Here is an 18,632-nt window from a genome sequence, read left to right on the forward strand (position 1 = left end):
AGGGTTCTCCCACAAGCAATCGTTCTTGTTATTAATATTTATCACCAGAAGTGTCCAAATTATCTTGGACAATCTTACTTTTTAAACATATCTTGATTCAATAATATTATGACTATCCTTAACTGCTAACCACTGTCAAAGTAAATCAAGGCTCTAAACACTTTCCCAGTCCTCTTTAATATTATCTTAATGCATATATAAGTAGATAAGCACAGCATTTTATTCTGTTTATGGTTGAAGATCACCTTTCTATAACTTATGACTGAGGCTTTGGGTTATCTTCAGCAAGTAATGAAAACTTATTATTGAATGAATCTTTCCCTCCAATGTATTTCCTATATGTTGCATATTTCAGCATATATGCATTAGAGATGCATATTTAATGGCCTGAGATGAGTTATTTCTACAATTCTTCTTAGAAGGACATGTTTTTTATTTGATAGTGATTGTGAGCTTATTTTCCATTATTGTCTCCATCATGAGCCACTCATGTAGAGATTATGTTTAAATCTAGAAAATTCTCAACGTTAGAAACTTACAAGAACAATTTCAGGGACTGAACCACAAAACAAAGAGTACACATGGAGGGAGCCATGACTCCAGCCACATATTTTGCAGAGGAAGGACTTATTGGACATCAGTGGGAGAATCGGCTCTTGGGCCAGATAGTGTTTGAAGCCCAAGTGTAGGGGAATGCCAGGGTGGGAAGATGGAAGTGGGTGGGTAGGGAAGCACCCTTAGAAACGCAGAGGGAAGGTGAATGGGACAGGGTGTTTCTGAAGGGGAGACTTGTAAAGGGGAAAACATTTGAAATGTAAATGAAGAAAATATCCAATAAAAAAATACATATTTCTAAAACGTGAGCCTTGTTAAGGTAAAAGTACCTACTTCTCCAACTAACACCAGGAGAATAAAAACCTGAAATTGAACCCTATACCTTTTTCTTCTTTCTGTTTAACACTAATGATTTTAATTGAATTTTATTGTAGATTTTTAAAATATATAATTAAATAAACTAAAACAGCTCATGTATAATTTAGTGGTAAATGATCTATTGAAATGTGGTGACTACTTGATTGAATGTACAACTTTATAATTAATTGAGACATTTTCAGAGTGTGCTTGTCAAATTTTATATATTTTCACCATAGAATAATAGACAGTGCACATAGATTTCTAATGATTAAAATACATTTGAATTTTCTCTGGACATGATCTTGATTTTGTTGGTTTATGTGTGAATGGCATTTTTATATTGTAAAACTTCTTCCAGTGATTTAAATGTTTTCTCAAGACAGAGACTCACTGTGCTAGCAACAGATGTACCTTAAAGCCTAAGAAAATGGACCTCAATAAGCAAAAGTGAATTTATTAATGACCTAGTTAATTAGTAGTCTTCTAATACTTTTCATAAATACATATTTGCAGCTGTGAATAGACCATATGAGTTCTATCCCAGTTTCACAAATTTTCCACTCAGTTGTGCATCTTTGTATTTCCAATAGTGACTCACCCAGATATTGCCATCTTGATGATAGGGTTTCCAGTTTCTCCCTGTGTCACTGTAGAGCATTCGATATTGTGTCACCCAATCAGAACTGCTGTACCTTCCTTGGGTTGCAATGGCACTGATCTGCTTCCTATTGCCAAAATCAACCTGAAGCCATTGATAGTGGTCACTGTCTGATGGAGACCATCCCCCAGCACCTGGAGTGGGCAGAACAAAGGGAAAAAACGGATGTTTAAAACTGAACTCTTACAATTAAAAATAGATTATTCTACATATCTTAATTGGCCTTGTCAGTGCTGTATTTCACAGATGTATTATGAAGTGTCCTTTATAGATGCCATTGGGACTTCAACTAATATTCTTCCAGCTGGGTAACATTGATTCTTTAACCTCTTTATGGTGTAATTATGTGCTCATTTTCTCCTGAGCAAATGTCTTCATAATTCCTCAATTAGATCTTATTAGTACATGTCAAAGTCTAATTGACTGAGGGTTGATCAATTTACCATGAACTCTTCTGTTAAAACCATAAGGAAAACGGATGCAGCTATGCTTTTTCTTTCCCTCATGTGAGGTTTTATCTTTCAGTAAATTATAAATGAAACAAAATTCAATTATATACAACTTTCAAATATATTTTGCTTTACGAAGTTCAGAGTTAGAGCTTATTGATTCCCGTTTTTCTAAATTGGGTATTATAAGTTTGGACTTATGAGATATGAGTTATGTTGGAAATGAGCCACTCTAGATTAGTCAGGGATAGTGTTTCTTGATAACCAATGCTTATAAAAATTATTTGAGGCCCTAGACAAATTAATATCATTGGTAAAATATGATACTAGACCAGAAAATACAAAGAAAAGAGAAAATTTAAAAAGTCAAATAGAGTTAACAGAGATTAAAGAGGTTCAAATTCTAGTCAAATCTGTGTCTTCTTACAAATAAGTAACAGAAACCATGGCAAAGTCCTAGATGTTTAGAGAAACTAAAGAGAATAATTAATGAAAAAAAAAAACATTTAACAAACTATCCAATACAAAACATATCAAATATGTTTATTGTTTAAAAAATAAAAGATTTAAAGTCTGGTAATCTAATATACTCTCTAAGGATGACCAGAGGTACAGTGTAATTTTAACAGTCTTCACTTGGAATATATTGCTTTGAATGATGGGAAAACAGCTTTCTAAGCAACTGAAAAATAAAATACATGATAACTGTTTTGAAGACTGGGATTCTGACCCTCATAAGAGGAAGGATATTTGAGGTGAGTCTTGATGGTTTCCAGATTTGGGCATGACTCTTCTCAGGTCATGGCTTGAGAAGAAAGTTCAAAGAGAATAGAAGAATGTCCCTGGAGCAGAGGCAGGATAGAGTTCAAGCTACTGAGAAATCTGGAAACTGCAGGTCAGAGTATCTTAAAAGAGGTGGCTTTGTAGAAAAAGATCACTTAAAATTCGCTCTGAGAATTTATGATGTCTGGATGGTGATCAAACATATGTTTCCAGGGCAAGACTACATAGGATTAGATACATGAATTTCCGGGATGAACACTTAATTATTGCACAGGAAGAATGAAGTTAATTACAGAACAGGTTAGACTCAAAGTTCAGTGGGCCTTGGATCCAGAAACTGCTTTGCATCCATTGATAATTTGGCTATGGGAAAGCCATTTCACCTCTCAATCCTTCAAATGTTTTGCCTTTGTAATAGGGACAATGAAATACCACTTTTTGGTTACCAAGGGTATTAAATAAGGTGGTAATTTTAGGACTCTTACATGAGTACTGGCATACCAAAGGTTCCATGTTTTCTGTTCTAACTATTTTTGTTAGAGGAAGTTTTCATACTGTTGATTGATACGTATTGATTCAGTGAAGTTTGATTCAGAAACAAAACAGGGGAAGCAACACAGGCACTTTCAACACAGTATACATTCTTTCGTTTGGTTTTTGGTTTTGATGATTGTTTCTTAGGCTTGTTTCAAAATCTTGGTTCAGATTCACAGTTCTTATACATCGATACTAGCATCCAGTAGCAATTCAAGAAAGGCCATCCATCCGAAGAAGAGATGGCATACTTCATTGTTGATGATGATGATGATGATAAAATAAGAGCTAGTAATTATACACAAGTTAATCTAATCGGTAAACTCCTTGCTCAAACATAAATCAACTCTAGGTCAAAGCAGGCCATAGTAATTCGAAAGTTCAAATGCAAAATATCCTCTATAAATGAAAACCACTAGGTTTTTGGAGTAGCTGGAAGACAGTAGTCACTACCAGAGTAAAATCACTATGCAGAAATAGATCTCTCCATAACAGATAGAATGATAATTGTCAGGCTAAAACGTTAATTTATTTATTAAGAATTAATCCCCCTTTCCCTCTGAAACCCCCCTATCCCTTCCTCCTCCCCCTTCCCCTCCCCCTTCCCCTCCCCCTGCTTACCAACCCACCCACACCCTCTTCCTGGCCCTGGCATTCCCCTACACTGGGGCATGGAGCCTTCACAGGATCAGGAAAGGGGACAACATTCGAAATGTAAATAAAGTAAATATCTAATAAAAATTAGCACAAAAGAGCAGAACAACTCTCAATAAATTTAATAAAAATTAGGATAATTTTAAACAACATCCTCATTAAAAACAACTCTGCTTTTAAAAAGTACTGGAAAATTCCAGTGTTAATTTAAGATACTAACCGTATTATATCACATCCAGTAATATAAAACTTCATAAATATTAGGATTCAAAAAAAAGATTTAATCTTGCTGTTTTAAAGAAAACATAAATATTAAGGAAGTGAGCAGAAAATTTAGTGGAAGAAACAACATTAAAAGAACATAATAGAAACTTTAGAACTTAAAATTTTATTGAGATTAGAAATTATTGCTCTGGCTTAGTAGAATACTTGACACACCTATACTGTGGATTCTCGAGATTGTTCAAAGATCCTTGTGTTTGAAGCCTATACTCTGGCTGTGTCAGTAGTGGGCCTGATTGATATGTTAAGAATTAGGGGCAACTGGGAGATATATTGGTCATTGGTGGCATATCCTTGAGGAGGATACTAGGACTATCGTCCCTTTATCCTCTTTGTCTCCCAGTTATCACAATATGAATATTAGATTCCTGATAAAAATCAAACAATTTTGAGCCATTATAGACCTCAGATGACAAGGAAATCTAATAGTGGACTGAGATCCTTAAAACTGTGATCTAATAAAGACTTCTTATAAGTTGATTGTTTTAGGCAGATTTTATGATTATGACTAATACATAGCTGAAAAAAAATCAGTGAACTAGAACACTTGTTTATATCCATCTATCTAACTGAAGCTCAGAGGTGGGAAAAATGCCTAAGGGATGACAATAAAGTATTCAGTTGGGGCAATGTATATGTGAAAATATAATTTCTGATAACTGAGAGTTTATTGGTTCCAAGCGAAATAAACACAAATAAAAAACATACAAATTCACTATATTATCACTTCTGGAAAAGAATGTTAAAGATAAAATCTGCAACATCCTTAGAGGGTAGAAAATTTTCATCAGAAGCAATACAAGCTGAAAAGCCAAGGAACCAGGTACTAACTGAGAGGAAGAGACAGACTTTTACATGATCTTTCTACACTGACCAAAGACAGCCTTTAAAAATAAAAGTAACACAACAATATTTATTTTAAAAGCTGAGAGTATTGATTATCTATCTGTTTATTTTACTAAAAGGGTAAAATATGTAGCTTTTGGGATATTATTTTTGCTATTAGAATGTTTACAAACATGATTAAAAAGGATAGGGATGGTTTCATGGGTCAATAAATATTAAATATTTATTTTATACTTTCTTTAAAAGAAAAGAGTGCTTAATAGAATAACTTTGAATTATGGCATTTATAATATATGAAGAAGTAAAATATGGAGCTATAATATCAGCAAAGATGGGAGACTAAAGTCAAAGAGCACTACATTCTCTATTTCACACATGGAGTGATAATTGACAGTGGCTAACACTTCGGTCAGTTACCTATTCCATTAAATGTTGAATATTGAATATTCTAGGCTGTGCTTGCTCTTCCATTTCTCTTACAGTTATTCAATTCCATTTTAATATAACAATCTTACACATTATGGAAAAATAATGTGACTCTGTTCCATTGAATATGTGTTTGTAGTCAGAATTTTGACCAGTAGTGAGTCTCCTTAGTGTTATTAATCTGCTTCAGAAGGAAGCAGTTTTAATGAGAGGTTAAAGTAGCACTTATCTAGTGAGAATTAGGATTTAGAACACAGTTAGAAACTGTATATCACTTTAGAAAAATGGCTGATATGGTATCTAACCTCAAGTTGTCAGCTCTAAACTTACATATGTAAGAGCAACACTAAATCACTAGGGAGGCTGTGTGTGTGTGTGTGTGTGTGTGTGTGTGTGTGTGTGTGTGTGTGCATACACACATGTGTGTAATTATACTGATATTACCTTTATACTGATTCTACACTTTCCAGAGATAAGTCATCACTCGTAGTAGACACACCCAGAATATACCATCCACCCACCGACATATCCTCCCTCAACTTAACTAGGCAATTTTTTATTCAAGAATTATAATGCCCACTTCACATGGTTTCACATAGTGTAATTGATCCGTGGCGCCCTCTAGGCTTTCCCTATTGACTGGAGAATTCACTTAATTTCTGGAAGCCCTGTAGCAGACAGTATTTGGGGATAATTGCTCTTCAGGAACTTCTTGAAGAGAACAGAAAACATTTTCCAAGTTTATGTCCCTTCCTTGGACACTTTGAATGATGTGATAGCTTTTCCTATTTTCCTGAGACCATCAAGGTCTAGGATCTGCTCTGACTTATTGAAGCTTTAATTTGATGTTGAAGTCTCAGAGATCTTTGAAGGATTGGTAAATACCTTTATTTATTTATTAATTTATTTGGTTTGTTCTATATAAATACTTTATTTAATATATGTTGTATACTTATCATTTATTACATATTACATATTACATATAATACATTACACATTGCATATTACATAATGTTCTTTTACTAAGTTTGTACTGAGTCTATCATCATTCCCTTTCCATGAATTTCTTCCCTATCTACTTAACCACTTCCCCTCTTATGCTCTCTTTTGTCTTTCTTCTCAATTTAATACCCAGAGTCAATTTATTAATGCCTGTATCATACACACAGCAAATGAGCCTGTGTACACAAGACTTGAGCAAAACCAGGGCACTAGTCCAAGATCCCAGCACTAGTGGCAGAGATGAGAGACTCATGAAGTCACAGTCCTAGCCTAAGAGAAAGGTACTGGCAATTGAAGGAGTCTGGGGCAAGATATTTTCATTTTCCGTATGGAGGAAGGCACGAAGAAGCTACATATGCTCTATAGATGGCTAAACACATGCACACACAAGTAAATACCTTTATTGATGCCATGCCTAGCATCTATATTTTCAGCACAATTCCTTCTTCTTTCTCATCTATTCATCTCAAAATACTCCTTAACTTATAATGTCCTGTCTTTCACAGCTCTTTGTAACCATGTCTCTAGTAGTCGCCTCATCACCAATTTGTTACTTGCCTGCAGGTTTATAACCTGTGTATCTACTTGCAGATTTTCTTCTATTTTAGTTCCTATATTCATTATGGTTATAAATCATGTATCTGTCTCTGTAATTTTATGAAAATAAATTTGTGATGGAGCCTCAGGTAAACTTGTAAAATAATAACATTCTCAGTCAGTTAAGAGGTAAGTACGTTTTCTTTTAGCAGGGTTTTGAGGGACAGTGTTATGTAGCCTATGTGGCCCCAAACTGACTACATAGCCAAAGATGACTTTGAACACCTAACTGACCTTTGCTTTCATTATTTTTCAAGTCTAGATTTATGAGCATGTGTCATCATATCCAGCTATTTCCTTATTAGGTGTAGAATTCCAAGCCTTGAAGAAATACATTGCTAATTGGAATTTGAAAGTCCTATTTATACATTTCTCAAAGCAATAAAATGATTTTGCCAATGAAATCAACAAGCAATTAATACAAAGAGTGTAGAGGTAGCAATATGTTCCATTGATTAGTGAAAGCATTTTCCTGTGACTTGCTAATGAATACTCCAAAATAAATTTTCTTTATTTAGCCATTTTTGCTGCATTGTTTTTCAGCAACTAAGCAATTAACACACAGCTACTCAGTCCAATTTATCTCATCCCTTTTAACAACGGTAATTTATTGTCAACTTTACAGGAAGCAAATATCTCAAGCAAAGAAAAGGTAAGTAAAACTTAATCTATGTTTTTTTATTTTTTTGGCAGAAGCAAATGTGAAGAGAATAGGTGATTAACTTGAGGAAAGAGTCAGTTTCTCAAGGAACATGGTGGAATGATCAATATTAAGTTTCCCATTGTTCTTTGATCTATCAAGCATGTAATTTGGGGGAAGTTGATTACTTTGTTTATTTGGCTTGTGAAACTCGTAACCTCTATTGAGCCATAGATTAAGAATGGTAAGCCTTAGATCAGAAAAATCCCCCAAACAGGATGTAGAAGGGAAAAAGTGCCACCCTACCCCCAATAACCCTTATGTCATCCTAACAGGCAAAGCCAATCTTGCTACACTGAAGGAGATGTAGGAAGGAGAGGAGGCAGAGATATTTATGCTAAATAGCCATATGTTCTTAGTATCTAAGAACACTTAGGATATTTTGCCTAACTACTAACTAGGACATTGCTAGAGTTGGTAAAACCCCATATGTGTACTTCATAACTTCTACTTTAATACTAGATTTGAATCCCTTATACTTTTTAATGTTGTGCCTTTTCTTCTAGATTTGAGCCAATATCTCTGTGTCTCTGTTTCTTTGTGTGTGTGTGTGTGTGTGTGTGTGTGCAGAAATATTTAAACAGTTTGTGATCTACACATTCATTTTACTGGAACTGAATGATAAATTACTCTAGTGAACGTTGAGAAATACTTAAAATTTGAATATATGGTGTCCTGAGCCACTACCCATAGTGAATTAGCCCTTCCTATATCAATAATTAATCAATAATATGGCTGACAGACTTGCCAACAGGCTGAAATGATGGGGCATTTCTTCAGTTGAAGTATTGTCTTCATAGATGACCCCCACTTGTATCAAGTTGATAGTAAAGTAACGAATACTGATGATGTCAGCACACTGAACTCAAGTGACAGGTACTTTTGCCTTCTTATTTTAAATCAGTACCACTGAGGTGAGTGAGGAACTAAGCAGGAGGTTCAAGAGACAGCACAAAATGGCCCTGTCAGGTCAATGAGAGAAGAGGCCCTTAGTCAGGTGAAGGCTCAATGCCCTAGTGTAGAGAAATGTGTGGGTGGGGAAGGAGGAGTGGGTGGATGGGTGGGACACAACCTCTTAGAAGCAGGATGAAGGGAGATGGGATAGAGGGTTTCTGGAGGAAAAATGGGGAAAGGAGATAACATTTGAAATGTAAATAAAAATCCAATAAAAATGACTATGAATCCCAGAGCTCTTGACTCTAGCTGCATATGTATCAAAAGATGGCCTAGTCGGCCATCACTGGAAAGAGAGGCCCATTGGACATGCAAACTTTATATGCCCCACTACAGGGGAACGCCAGGGCCAAAAAAATGGGAATGGGTGGGTAGGGAAGTAGGGGGGAGGGTATGGGGGACTTTAGGGATAGCATTGGAAATGTAATTGAGGAAAAGATGTAATAAAAAATATGAAAAAAATGACTATGGAGAGAGAGAGAGAGAGAGAGAGAGAGAGAGAGAGAGAGAGAGAGAGAGAGAAAGCACTAAGTAGCTCTTCCAGTGATAAATGGTTCCACAGCACTCATGACACTCACACTGGTGTCTGTGACATCATCAGAGTCTATATAAATCTAGTTTCTAATTTAGAAGAAAACAGTGAATATTTTTTCAATTAAGGATAGAACAATCTTCAATAACTGGCCAAGAAATATGTATCAGATGAAAAGAATAAATTGAAAAGGAGACTCCAGGCAAGATAGCTTTATGAGTTCAGCCTTTGAGGTCTCCTTTTCGCTCTAAAAATACAATATTTTTTTGGTAAGATAGATAAAAAGAAAATTGGAAAGACATAACCAAGATCAAAACTAAGATAAGCATCCCCATGCTTAAGAAACATAATGAACATGCAAAGTAGTAAATAGGGCTAAATGTGAGGCCTGCAGCGTTAGGGTCTGGTGCACACTAAAGAAGGATAATTCTCAGTTCTCAAACAGCATTGGTGGCATCTACCTTTAGACATAATCTTAAAATGATTTTTATTGCTATGATAAACACTATGACCTAAAGCAACCAGGGGAGTAAGAGGTTTATTTGACTTCCACGTCCATGGGCATAATTCATCACTGAAGAAATCAAACAGGAATGGTAAGGCAGAAACTGAAACAGAAACCTTTGAAGAATGATGCTACTGACTTTTCCCTCATGGCTTTCTCAGGTTGTTTGCTTATACAACACAGAGCCACCTGCCCAGAAGATTGTCACTCCTCAGGGTGGCCTGGGCTTACCTACATTAAGCATTAGTCAAGAAAATTCCCTATATACTTGACTTCATGCCAATGTGATGGAGGCATTTTATTTTTTTAATTATTTCCATCTTCCCAGACAACCTTAGCTTGTATCACATTGACTAAAACATTAACCACACAGATGTGAATAGAATATCAACATTTAAATGAACCATAGTGAACAGGTTTTCAACTTAAAAGTAAGTTAACCTGATATCATGAACTGAGTTTTTGAATATTAAAAAGATTACCTAATGTGAATATGTTAGGGAAGGGTGCATCATATGCAAATGAAGTCAAGTCAGAAGAAAAATTAGTAAAGTGTGACATTTGAGCAAAACTGAAAGTGTAAGACTATAATTACGAATTATCTCACTGACGAAGAACAAATAGAACAGACATCTTACAATGTGCAAAAGGAGGTTGTTAATGAGCTCAGTCTCTATTTACAGCAGGGTTCACATGGCTGCAAATACTTTTGAGAGATAGGTAAGTAGACCTCAGTCAAGGGCAGATTGTTTTCAGAGTAGCCAGAGAAGGGGGATGAGGCCATATTCAACAGATGCCACTAATGTGAGAAAATAGTGTGGCATAATCATTCTTTAAATATTGACAACTTGATGCTCATGTGAAATTAGAAAAGGATAGGAGAATGTGTAGGACTGTTGGGTATGATTAAATAGCAAGAGGGAAGAATATCTCCCATTTTAGATGTCTCCAACAAGAATAAGATTTTAAGTTACCCTAGGAGCATGTAAACTTACTCCTGAGGACAAGAAGTAACCTCTCAAGATAGTTAGGTTTTCCTAAAAGAGATGTGTCTGCATTAGTATTTTGTATGCAATTAAATTCCAATTATATCCCAGAGGACTGGCATTATTCATGAACACGATCTTAGCTTCTTAGAATATTTATCAAAGCTTCTGCCAGTTAAACAAAGATAGACAACACCACAGCATCATGGTCACAAGTTATAAATATTGAAAACAAAAGACTGGTGAATCTGCAAAACAAGAACAGAAAAGCACTTCTTCACAATCTTTCCTCTGCCTTCTAGCACAGGTCTGGCTGTCTCTATAGAGGTGAGAGTAGAGGTAGTGGTAGAGGATTATAACAACTTCTTTTTAAAACCCAGCTCTTGTCTCAAACGACAAAAACACTTCCATAGTTTCACACTCAATTTTAATTCTAACAAAAATATTCAGCAGTCTCTGATAGTATAAAGTCGTTAAATATGGACAGGAAGATAGAGATTTAGTTGCTCTAAAAAAATGACGAGTAACCATGTACCAAATATGTTGATTAATGACCTTGTCAACTTGCAGAGATTCTTTCTAATGGACATGTATGTCCTGAATTCTTTGTTTTGATATTATTTTATTATTATTTAAGGCACAAAAAATCTGCTTATAAAATTGTCACTTATATAACATTATTAAAATAAAGTAATACAATAACTAACTAGATTGTAATATAAAATGTTGACTGGCTCAACACCTGAGTATATAACAGCCTAATTCATTCAAAGATCAATATTAAATAAAGATGCTCATCGTCAAGTTTGTGTTTAAAACTAAATGATGCTTAAAATTATTATGTAACCTAGGTTCACTTTATGCATAATGATGCTGAAATTGTGGCTTTATGTGTATATCATACTGGGTATTTTTATATGCAGTTCATAAATCTTTGCATATTTACATATATCTATATGGATCGATGATTGATCCTTGAAGATGCCCAGATAGACAGATTATGCAAACATGCAAGCACACAAAGTAACCATTTATAGCATCACATAAGTTCCCTTTGTTTCCATTCACCCAAAGAGACACATTTTATATTCCAACAATTTTCTCAGGGATGTGCCCATGGGTTGTTTGCAGAAAGAGGTTGCTTCTTTCACTTCTTTCTTTTGCAGTGCTGTATTATATAATATAACGTATATTTTTGTCTTTTCTAATGATGGATACATATCCAGCTCAGAGATACTATGAATAACATTGCCATCAGCAGATCCATTTTAAAACGTTTGTATGCATATGCATTACTTAGGGATATATAGCCAAGAGAACAATTATGCAAATTTGCAATATTCCATCCATTAGTATATTTTAAAGGTAAGTTTGCCAGTTTTCCAATATAGTTGAAGCAGTCATGTCTAAACAGTTCCTGTTATCAGCAAAACTTGGTGCTATAACCCTCATCTCTCTCTGTCTCTCTCTGTCTCTCTGTCTCTGTCTCTGTCTCTGTCTCTCTCTCTCTCTCTCTCTCTCTCTCACATACACACACACACACACAAACACACACAGACACACAGACACACACAGACACACACACACACACATAATTCAGACTTAATCATGGAAAACAATTTGGATTTACTTCATGTCTTCTTTACAGGTACTGTTCTCTGCATTCTCATTTTAGGGATGACATGAGGTTTATTGGTACAAGAATAAAGAAAAACAGCAAGTATAAAAACGTACACAGGGAAAGAAGTTTAAGTATTTCTGTTTGCATATGATGTGATCTTATACATAAGATATCCAAAAATACCACTAGAAGATTTTTAGAAATGGTTATCAATTTCAGTAATGAGTCAAAATACAAACTCAACTTTAAATATCAATATCCTTTATATACATCAACAAGGAACAGAGAAAGAGATCATTGGCACTGTTTTTCACAGAAGCCTCAAATTTATATCTTGAGATAAACCTAATCAAGGAGGCCAAAGACATCTACAATCAAAATTTTATATCTTTAAAAAACATTGACAAAGACACTAGAAAATGGAAATATGTCCCTTGCTCATGGATTGGTAGCATTAATATTGGGAATGCAACTGTTCTACCAAAAAACCATTTATAGACAACACAATTCCAACCAATCTTCCCATAGCATTCTTCAAATGTAGGGGAAAAATCCACAGAAGACACTGGACAGCCAGAGTAATTTTCAGAGGAAAACAAAGCAAAACAAAACAAATAAAACCAAACCAAAACAAAACAAGAATAAAACCCACAATTCTTAAAGAATTGCTAGCACAGATTATAAAAAATATTACAGAGCCATAATAATAAAAAGAAAAATCTTGGCATTTAACAAAGATGTCAAAACCACACTGGAATAGAAGTAGTAATTTCCACAAATGGTGCTGGGAAACTAGATAACCATTAGACACATATCTATCATCCTACACAAAAATTAATTCCAAGTAGAACAAAAATTCTACTGTTAAGCCATAAATGCTGAAACTGCTAGAAAGAAAACAGTAACCAGTACTCTAAATGATATAGGTGCCAGAAAGGACTATCTGAATAGGACGTCATTTGGCAAGGAATTAAGGTGAACAATCAGACACTATAGTCTCTAAAACTAAAAAGCTTCTGTACAATTAATAAACAATCAATCCAGTGAATGGAAAGTTCACAGAATTAGAGGAATCTTTGCCACACACACACACACACACACACACACACACACCCCATAGGTCTAATATCCAAAATATATTAAGAAATCCAAGAGTCAAAGACATGAATGACCCAATTAAAATGGGCTATGTATCTGAACAGAGAGCTCTGAAAAGAAGAAATAAAACTGAATAATTAGTATCTCAAAAAATGTTCAACATCTTTAACAGTTAGGGAAATACAAACACAAACTATTTTGAGATTTACTCTTACCCCACTTATAATGGTTTCAAGATAACTAACCACAAATGCTGGAAAAAACCCGGATAATGGGGAATCCCCATGTAGTGTAGGTGGGATTGAAAAGTGGTACAGTCACACTGTAAATCAGGGTGGAAAAAAAATCTCAAAAACCTAAAAACAGATCCATCATATCATTCCTTCATATATGCCTCCAGGACTAAACAATAAATTAATGTGGTATAAAAGATAAAGCTAAGTGTTTTTAACTTTATTTATAAAGAAATTTGAAATGCAAACCAGTATGATAAAATCACTTACATTATTGCCAAGTAGTTTTTAAATACAATTTATTAGTTATATTTTTATGGAGACTGCCTGTTCTTTACAAAGATTCTTCTGCCTACACCTTTCCAAAGAACCCTGGGATTGTAGAATTGTACCTATATATCCTGGGTTTTATTTGTATTCTGGGATTTGAACGTATATCTTGTATAGCAAATAATTTCCCTACTGAGCATTCTCCCAAAGCTGGTTTTCATTTTCTTACATGAATTGTTTTATAAATTTTGGTTCATCTATTGTATTAATAAAGGAAAATATTTATACAAACACTTGACCCTATATAAATCTTAGTATAAATGTGTTTGTCATTTCCATATTCACTATGAATAACTGCTCTGGTTCAATCATCTAGAAAATATTCATAGAGCCTGACTAGGTGTCAGCTCCTGAAGGTTCTCACAGAATTTTCACAACCCTTTCTTGCTATACATACTTGCAAATATGTACTAAGTAGCCAATTAATTCACTTGAACAAAAACCCAACATATTTTTATTTAATGAAGATATTTATCATGTGGGAAGTCAGATATTTACTGTACTTTAAATGTTCAGAGAATGGCTGTCTTTTGTATGAAGAAAGTGATAAACATAAGTGCTATAATAGGTTCTGTGTCAGGTAAGTGATCATTTTCTGCAAGCCACATTAGACTCCTCTGTAACTTCCTGGTGAGGAAGACTGAGCTATTGCAATTTGTAGTTCATAGTATCTATTTGTTCCTTGAATATCTTCTTATTTATTAAAGTGATTGTCTTTTTAACTTATGAAAGTACATGTTTGTAGATTTCAATGTGTGCAGTATGTATACAGATGCTGCTGAAAGATGGGAGAGAATCTTGGATTTCCTAAAGCTGAATTACAGAAGGTTATGAGCTTCCCCAGTGGGTGGCAGGAACTGAACTATGACCCTTTGCAAGAGCAGGAGGTATCCTTAACTGCAGTGCCATACTTATATTTATGAATGCCACCTGGGACATAGGGCTCTTGAGTAGGGAGAAAACATCCATGCTTCCAGGAAATGATGAAATCCACTGGGCGTAGGCAGATTCCTGCATGTGATCCATTGCTTCAAGGTGCATTTTCCTTTCCTTGTATATGTCACTAGTGAAGTCTGAATAGGGAAATATGTAGTTAATTTAACATAATTTCCAAGACTCTCCAGAAGAAACTGTCCACTCTCTGGCAGCTTTCAAAAGATCATAGTAGACTCAGGTTATTCTTCCTGCTAAAGCAAAGCAGAGCAATGCAACGCAAGGCATTGCAACACAAAGAAAAGCAAAAGAAAACAAACCCCCCAAACAAAACAGAAATAGTAGTAACAATAACAACAAATCAACCAATCAACTAATGAACAAACACAAAAATAAAAAAAAAACAGAAGAAAAGAAAATAAACAAACAACCAAAACAAAACAATCAAAGAGGGCCAGCAAGATGTCTCAGTTGGGGTAAGTATGCTCTGTTCAGCCTGTTTTAGTTAGATTCTCAGACACACATGTGTATACCAGTCAACTCTTAAGGCACCATTCACACTGACTCCTTTGTACATAGATGTTAGTCTGGAATCTGATCCCTAACACTACTTTAAGTTAAAGCTTCTCTAAGAGTATCCCTAGATGTTATTCTTGGCTTCATGCATGTTCAGTGTGCATTCTCACCAAGAAGATATGTAGGCCCATTATAAGCCTTCCTGGGGTTACCTATATACATTAACTCTTTACAAAATTAAATTTCTGGTCCTTCTCTTTGATATGGGCAGAGATCATATCTAAATTCTAATCATCGGGGCAGAGAATGAATCCTTCTTTAGAGCTCAGCTTAAGAACATTTTCTTGATTTAAGGATGATATGCCTGAATTATCACTTCCCATGATAGGGTTTTCCTGGGCAAGTGGGTAGAAGTAAGCTAAGCTGGTTAGGGGAAGGATGTGCTGATACTGGGGATGAGTCAGGGTTTATTCAGTGGTCCAGTGGTGAGTAGGAGACAAAGTAGTCTTTCCAACTAGTGATTAACACAAGTAACTATTTTGTTCACTTGAGGAAGAATGGATAGAGGGCCATTCAAAAGTATGTGTTCTGTCAGATATACATAGTTTATCTTTTTATTAGCAAGATAATTAGAACAGAAAATAATATTTGAGACTGCCTGCCTCTGGGACTCTTTGGCTGGAGCCTTATTATTTTCTGGATTGAAGATATTTGTCTAAAAATCAGTAATGGAAAAAGGACTGATCAGCAAGAAGAGAAACAAACATATCTGACAAACTCACAGGTCTCTTACTGTATTGTAACAGCATATCAGTAGGACTTAGAAATACTATATAGAAACCATATGTTAATGCACAGGTAAAAGAACAATTATATGGTTAATTTATTTATATGCAAACATCTAAATATGCATTCAGTGATATGATATTACCAAGAGTCTATGCAAGAATAGAAAGTAAATATTTTAGTCAATGCCTTTCAAAGGATAGCAATACATGAGCACAAAGATGAGGCTACTTTTCACAGAAAGAGCAGAACAATTCAGAGAAATTCTACTATTGACTTGGAAGTAGAAAATTGCCTGGTATGTCCAATTTTTATTTTTGCACATTTAGCCTGTGATAGAGTCATTTAAAATGCTTGAAGAGATAAGTTCTAAAGGCTATACTTTAACTCCTTTCACTTTTTTAAGAAAGAAAACAGAAATAAAATTAGTCTCAAGATCAATATAGTGAAATATAGCAAACATATCTCTGCTGCCTTTTGTGAGCTCCCTAATATTCCTGAAACTTATACACACAGACTGAGTGATTCCCTCCTCTGGTCAACACTTTCTCCACACTTGATTTAGTACAATTCTAAATATTAGGGCCTCCTGAGAAACCATCAGTTGCTTCCCAATGTATTTGTCAGAGTCACTGTGTTACATACAACACACTCTTTCCCTGAATATCCATGGTAACTACAGGATCTGTTTCAGAAGAACGGAGATTTTTGCCAAGATCCAGATACTGGCAACATGAAACTATTTTGTCACAATTGTTGTGGGTGTGTTTTGCTACAAACAGAAAATATTTATAGGACTTCCACCTCCATAGGCTCTAAATAGGAGGAAACAACACTACGGGATGGTGGTGAGACAGATGGGCTTGTAAACATATTAGTCCCTGGGAAGGCACCAGGGATTACACTCAGTATACCCTCTCGGAAACCAAAAATCTGCAGATGCTCAAGTCCTTTATGTAACGAAAATTCTGATTCAAAGTAACCTGTGTGCTTTCTTTTTGTAGCATAATCCTCTATAAGTATATATATATATATATATATATACTTCTATAATCTTTAATACATTCTGTACATTCCTTTATAGTTCAAGGTTAAACTGGATTATCTCAATGAAAGTAACTATGAGATAAAGTCTTGGAAATTTATTCAGAAAACAAAATGCTCAGGAAGCAACAGAGGCTCAATACTTGTTCATAGTTGCTTTACACAACTGGAAAGTTCTATTCAAATTGCAATGTTAACTTTGTCTTATTTTCTGGATAAAACATCATGATACTGGCTGCATGGAAGAGAAAATTTATGGAAGTGCCTAGGCTACTAAAATGAAGAACAGAAGGTATAGGTGAGCTGGCTCAAGTCATTTGAATGTGGATGGACTATAAGGTGGGTGGATGGCAGGGCTGCAGTTATGCAAGTGGCTGACCTCAGCCTGGATAAGAGCTCATGGTGACAATGGAAAAGGAGAAATAGGAATTAGCAAATTAAGGATAAATTCATCATGATCTCACTTGACAGACTTAAACCATGTTACATTCAATGGCAGATGCTTGAAACACTGTTCAACAAGATTAAGAACAACATCAAGAAAGGTGTTTCATTCCTAATTTGAGTTATCTATGAGACAATCAAGATTCTGGTTGTGTGTAGCTTTAAGTCAGAGCACTGGAAAATCATTTTGGATAAAGATACACTTTCTGAAGACATTCACTTATGAATAATACCTAAAGATAAAATCAAGTTAATAAATTTTAATAGTATATGTTTAATAAATAATAGATTTTTATAACTTTTAGGTATGTTTACTAAGCACTTTACAGACCAATTTTAAAGATGTTAATAAAATACTTTTCTATAACTTTTGGATACTTACTGATGCTTTTCATTTTTTTCAATATTCCTTTGTGAGCTCTTCAATATGGAAGATGCTAATTTTTAGTCATAGTCCCTTAAACAAAGTAGTAACTACACAAGTTTATATTAAACATCTGCTACAGCAATAGATTTTACAGAATTATCTCTGCAAAGATCTTGATTCATATATACTTCTAAATGTAGAATTGAGATTCAGTTGACTGAATAAAAGCTTACCTGAAATTAATTTGAACCCTAATAAGTTTGATTCAAAAGTCCTTATTGTCTATTACCATGATTAATTTTTTTTTATTTTTATACAACTATGTTTAAAACAAAAGATACCTAAAAATTGTAAATCTTTAAATATCTCCTTAATTTGTTTTAAAATGTGTGTATGTGTGTTTTTTTAATTGTGGAGTCATGAAAAATACATTCAAG

At 34.6% G+C, this 18,632-nt stretch overlaps 1 protein-coding gene across 1 annotated transcript in view; it reads right to left on the reverse strand.

Annotated features, from left to right (window-relative positions):
• Nucleotides 1-18,632, reverse strand: part of Cntnap2 (contactin associated protein 2) — a 2,252,040-nt gene that overhangs the window by 1,609,147 nt on the left and 624,261 nt on the right. The window contains exon 3 of the mRNA XM_085840650.1: nt 1,514-1,707. Within this exon, the coding sequence (XP_085696776.1) occupies nt 1,514-1,707 (194 nt within the window). The remainder of the gene's footprint in view (nt 1-1,513; nt 1,708-18,632) is intronic.

Source organism: Mus caroli, unplaced genomic scaffold, assembly GCF_978045245.1.
Source record: "Mus caroli unplaced genomic scaffold, Mus_caroli_1 scaffold_7, whole genome shotgun sequence".
Lineage (NCBI taxonomy): Eukaryota > Metazoa > Chordata > Mammalia > Rodentia > Muridae > Mus > Mus caroli.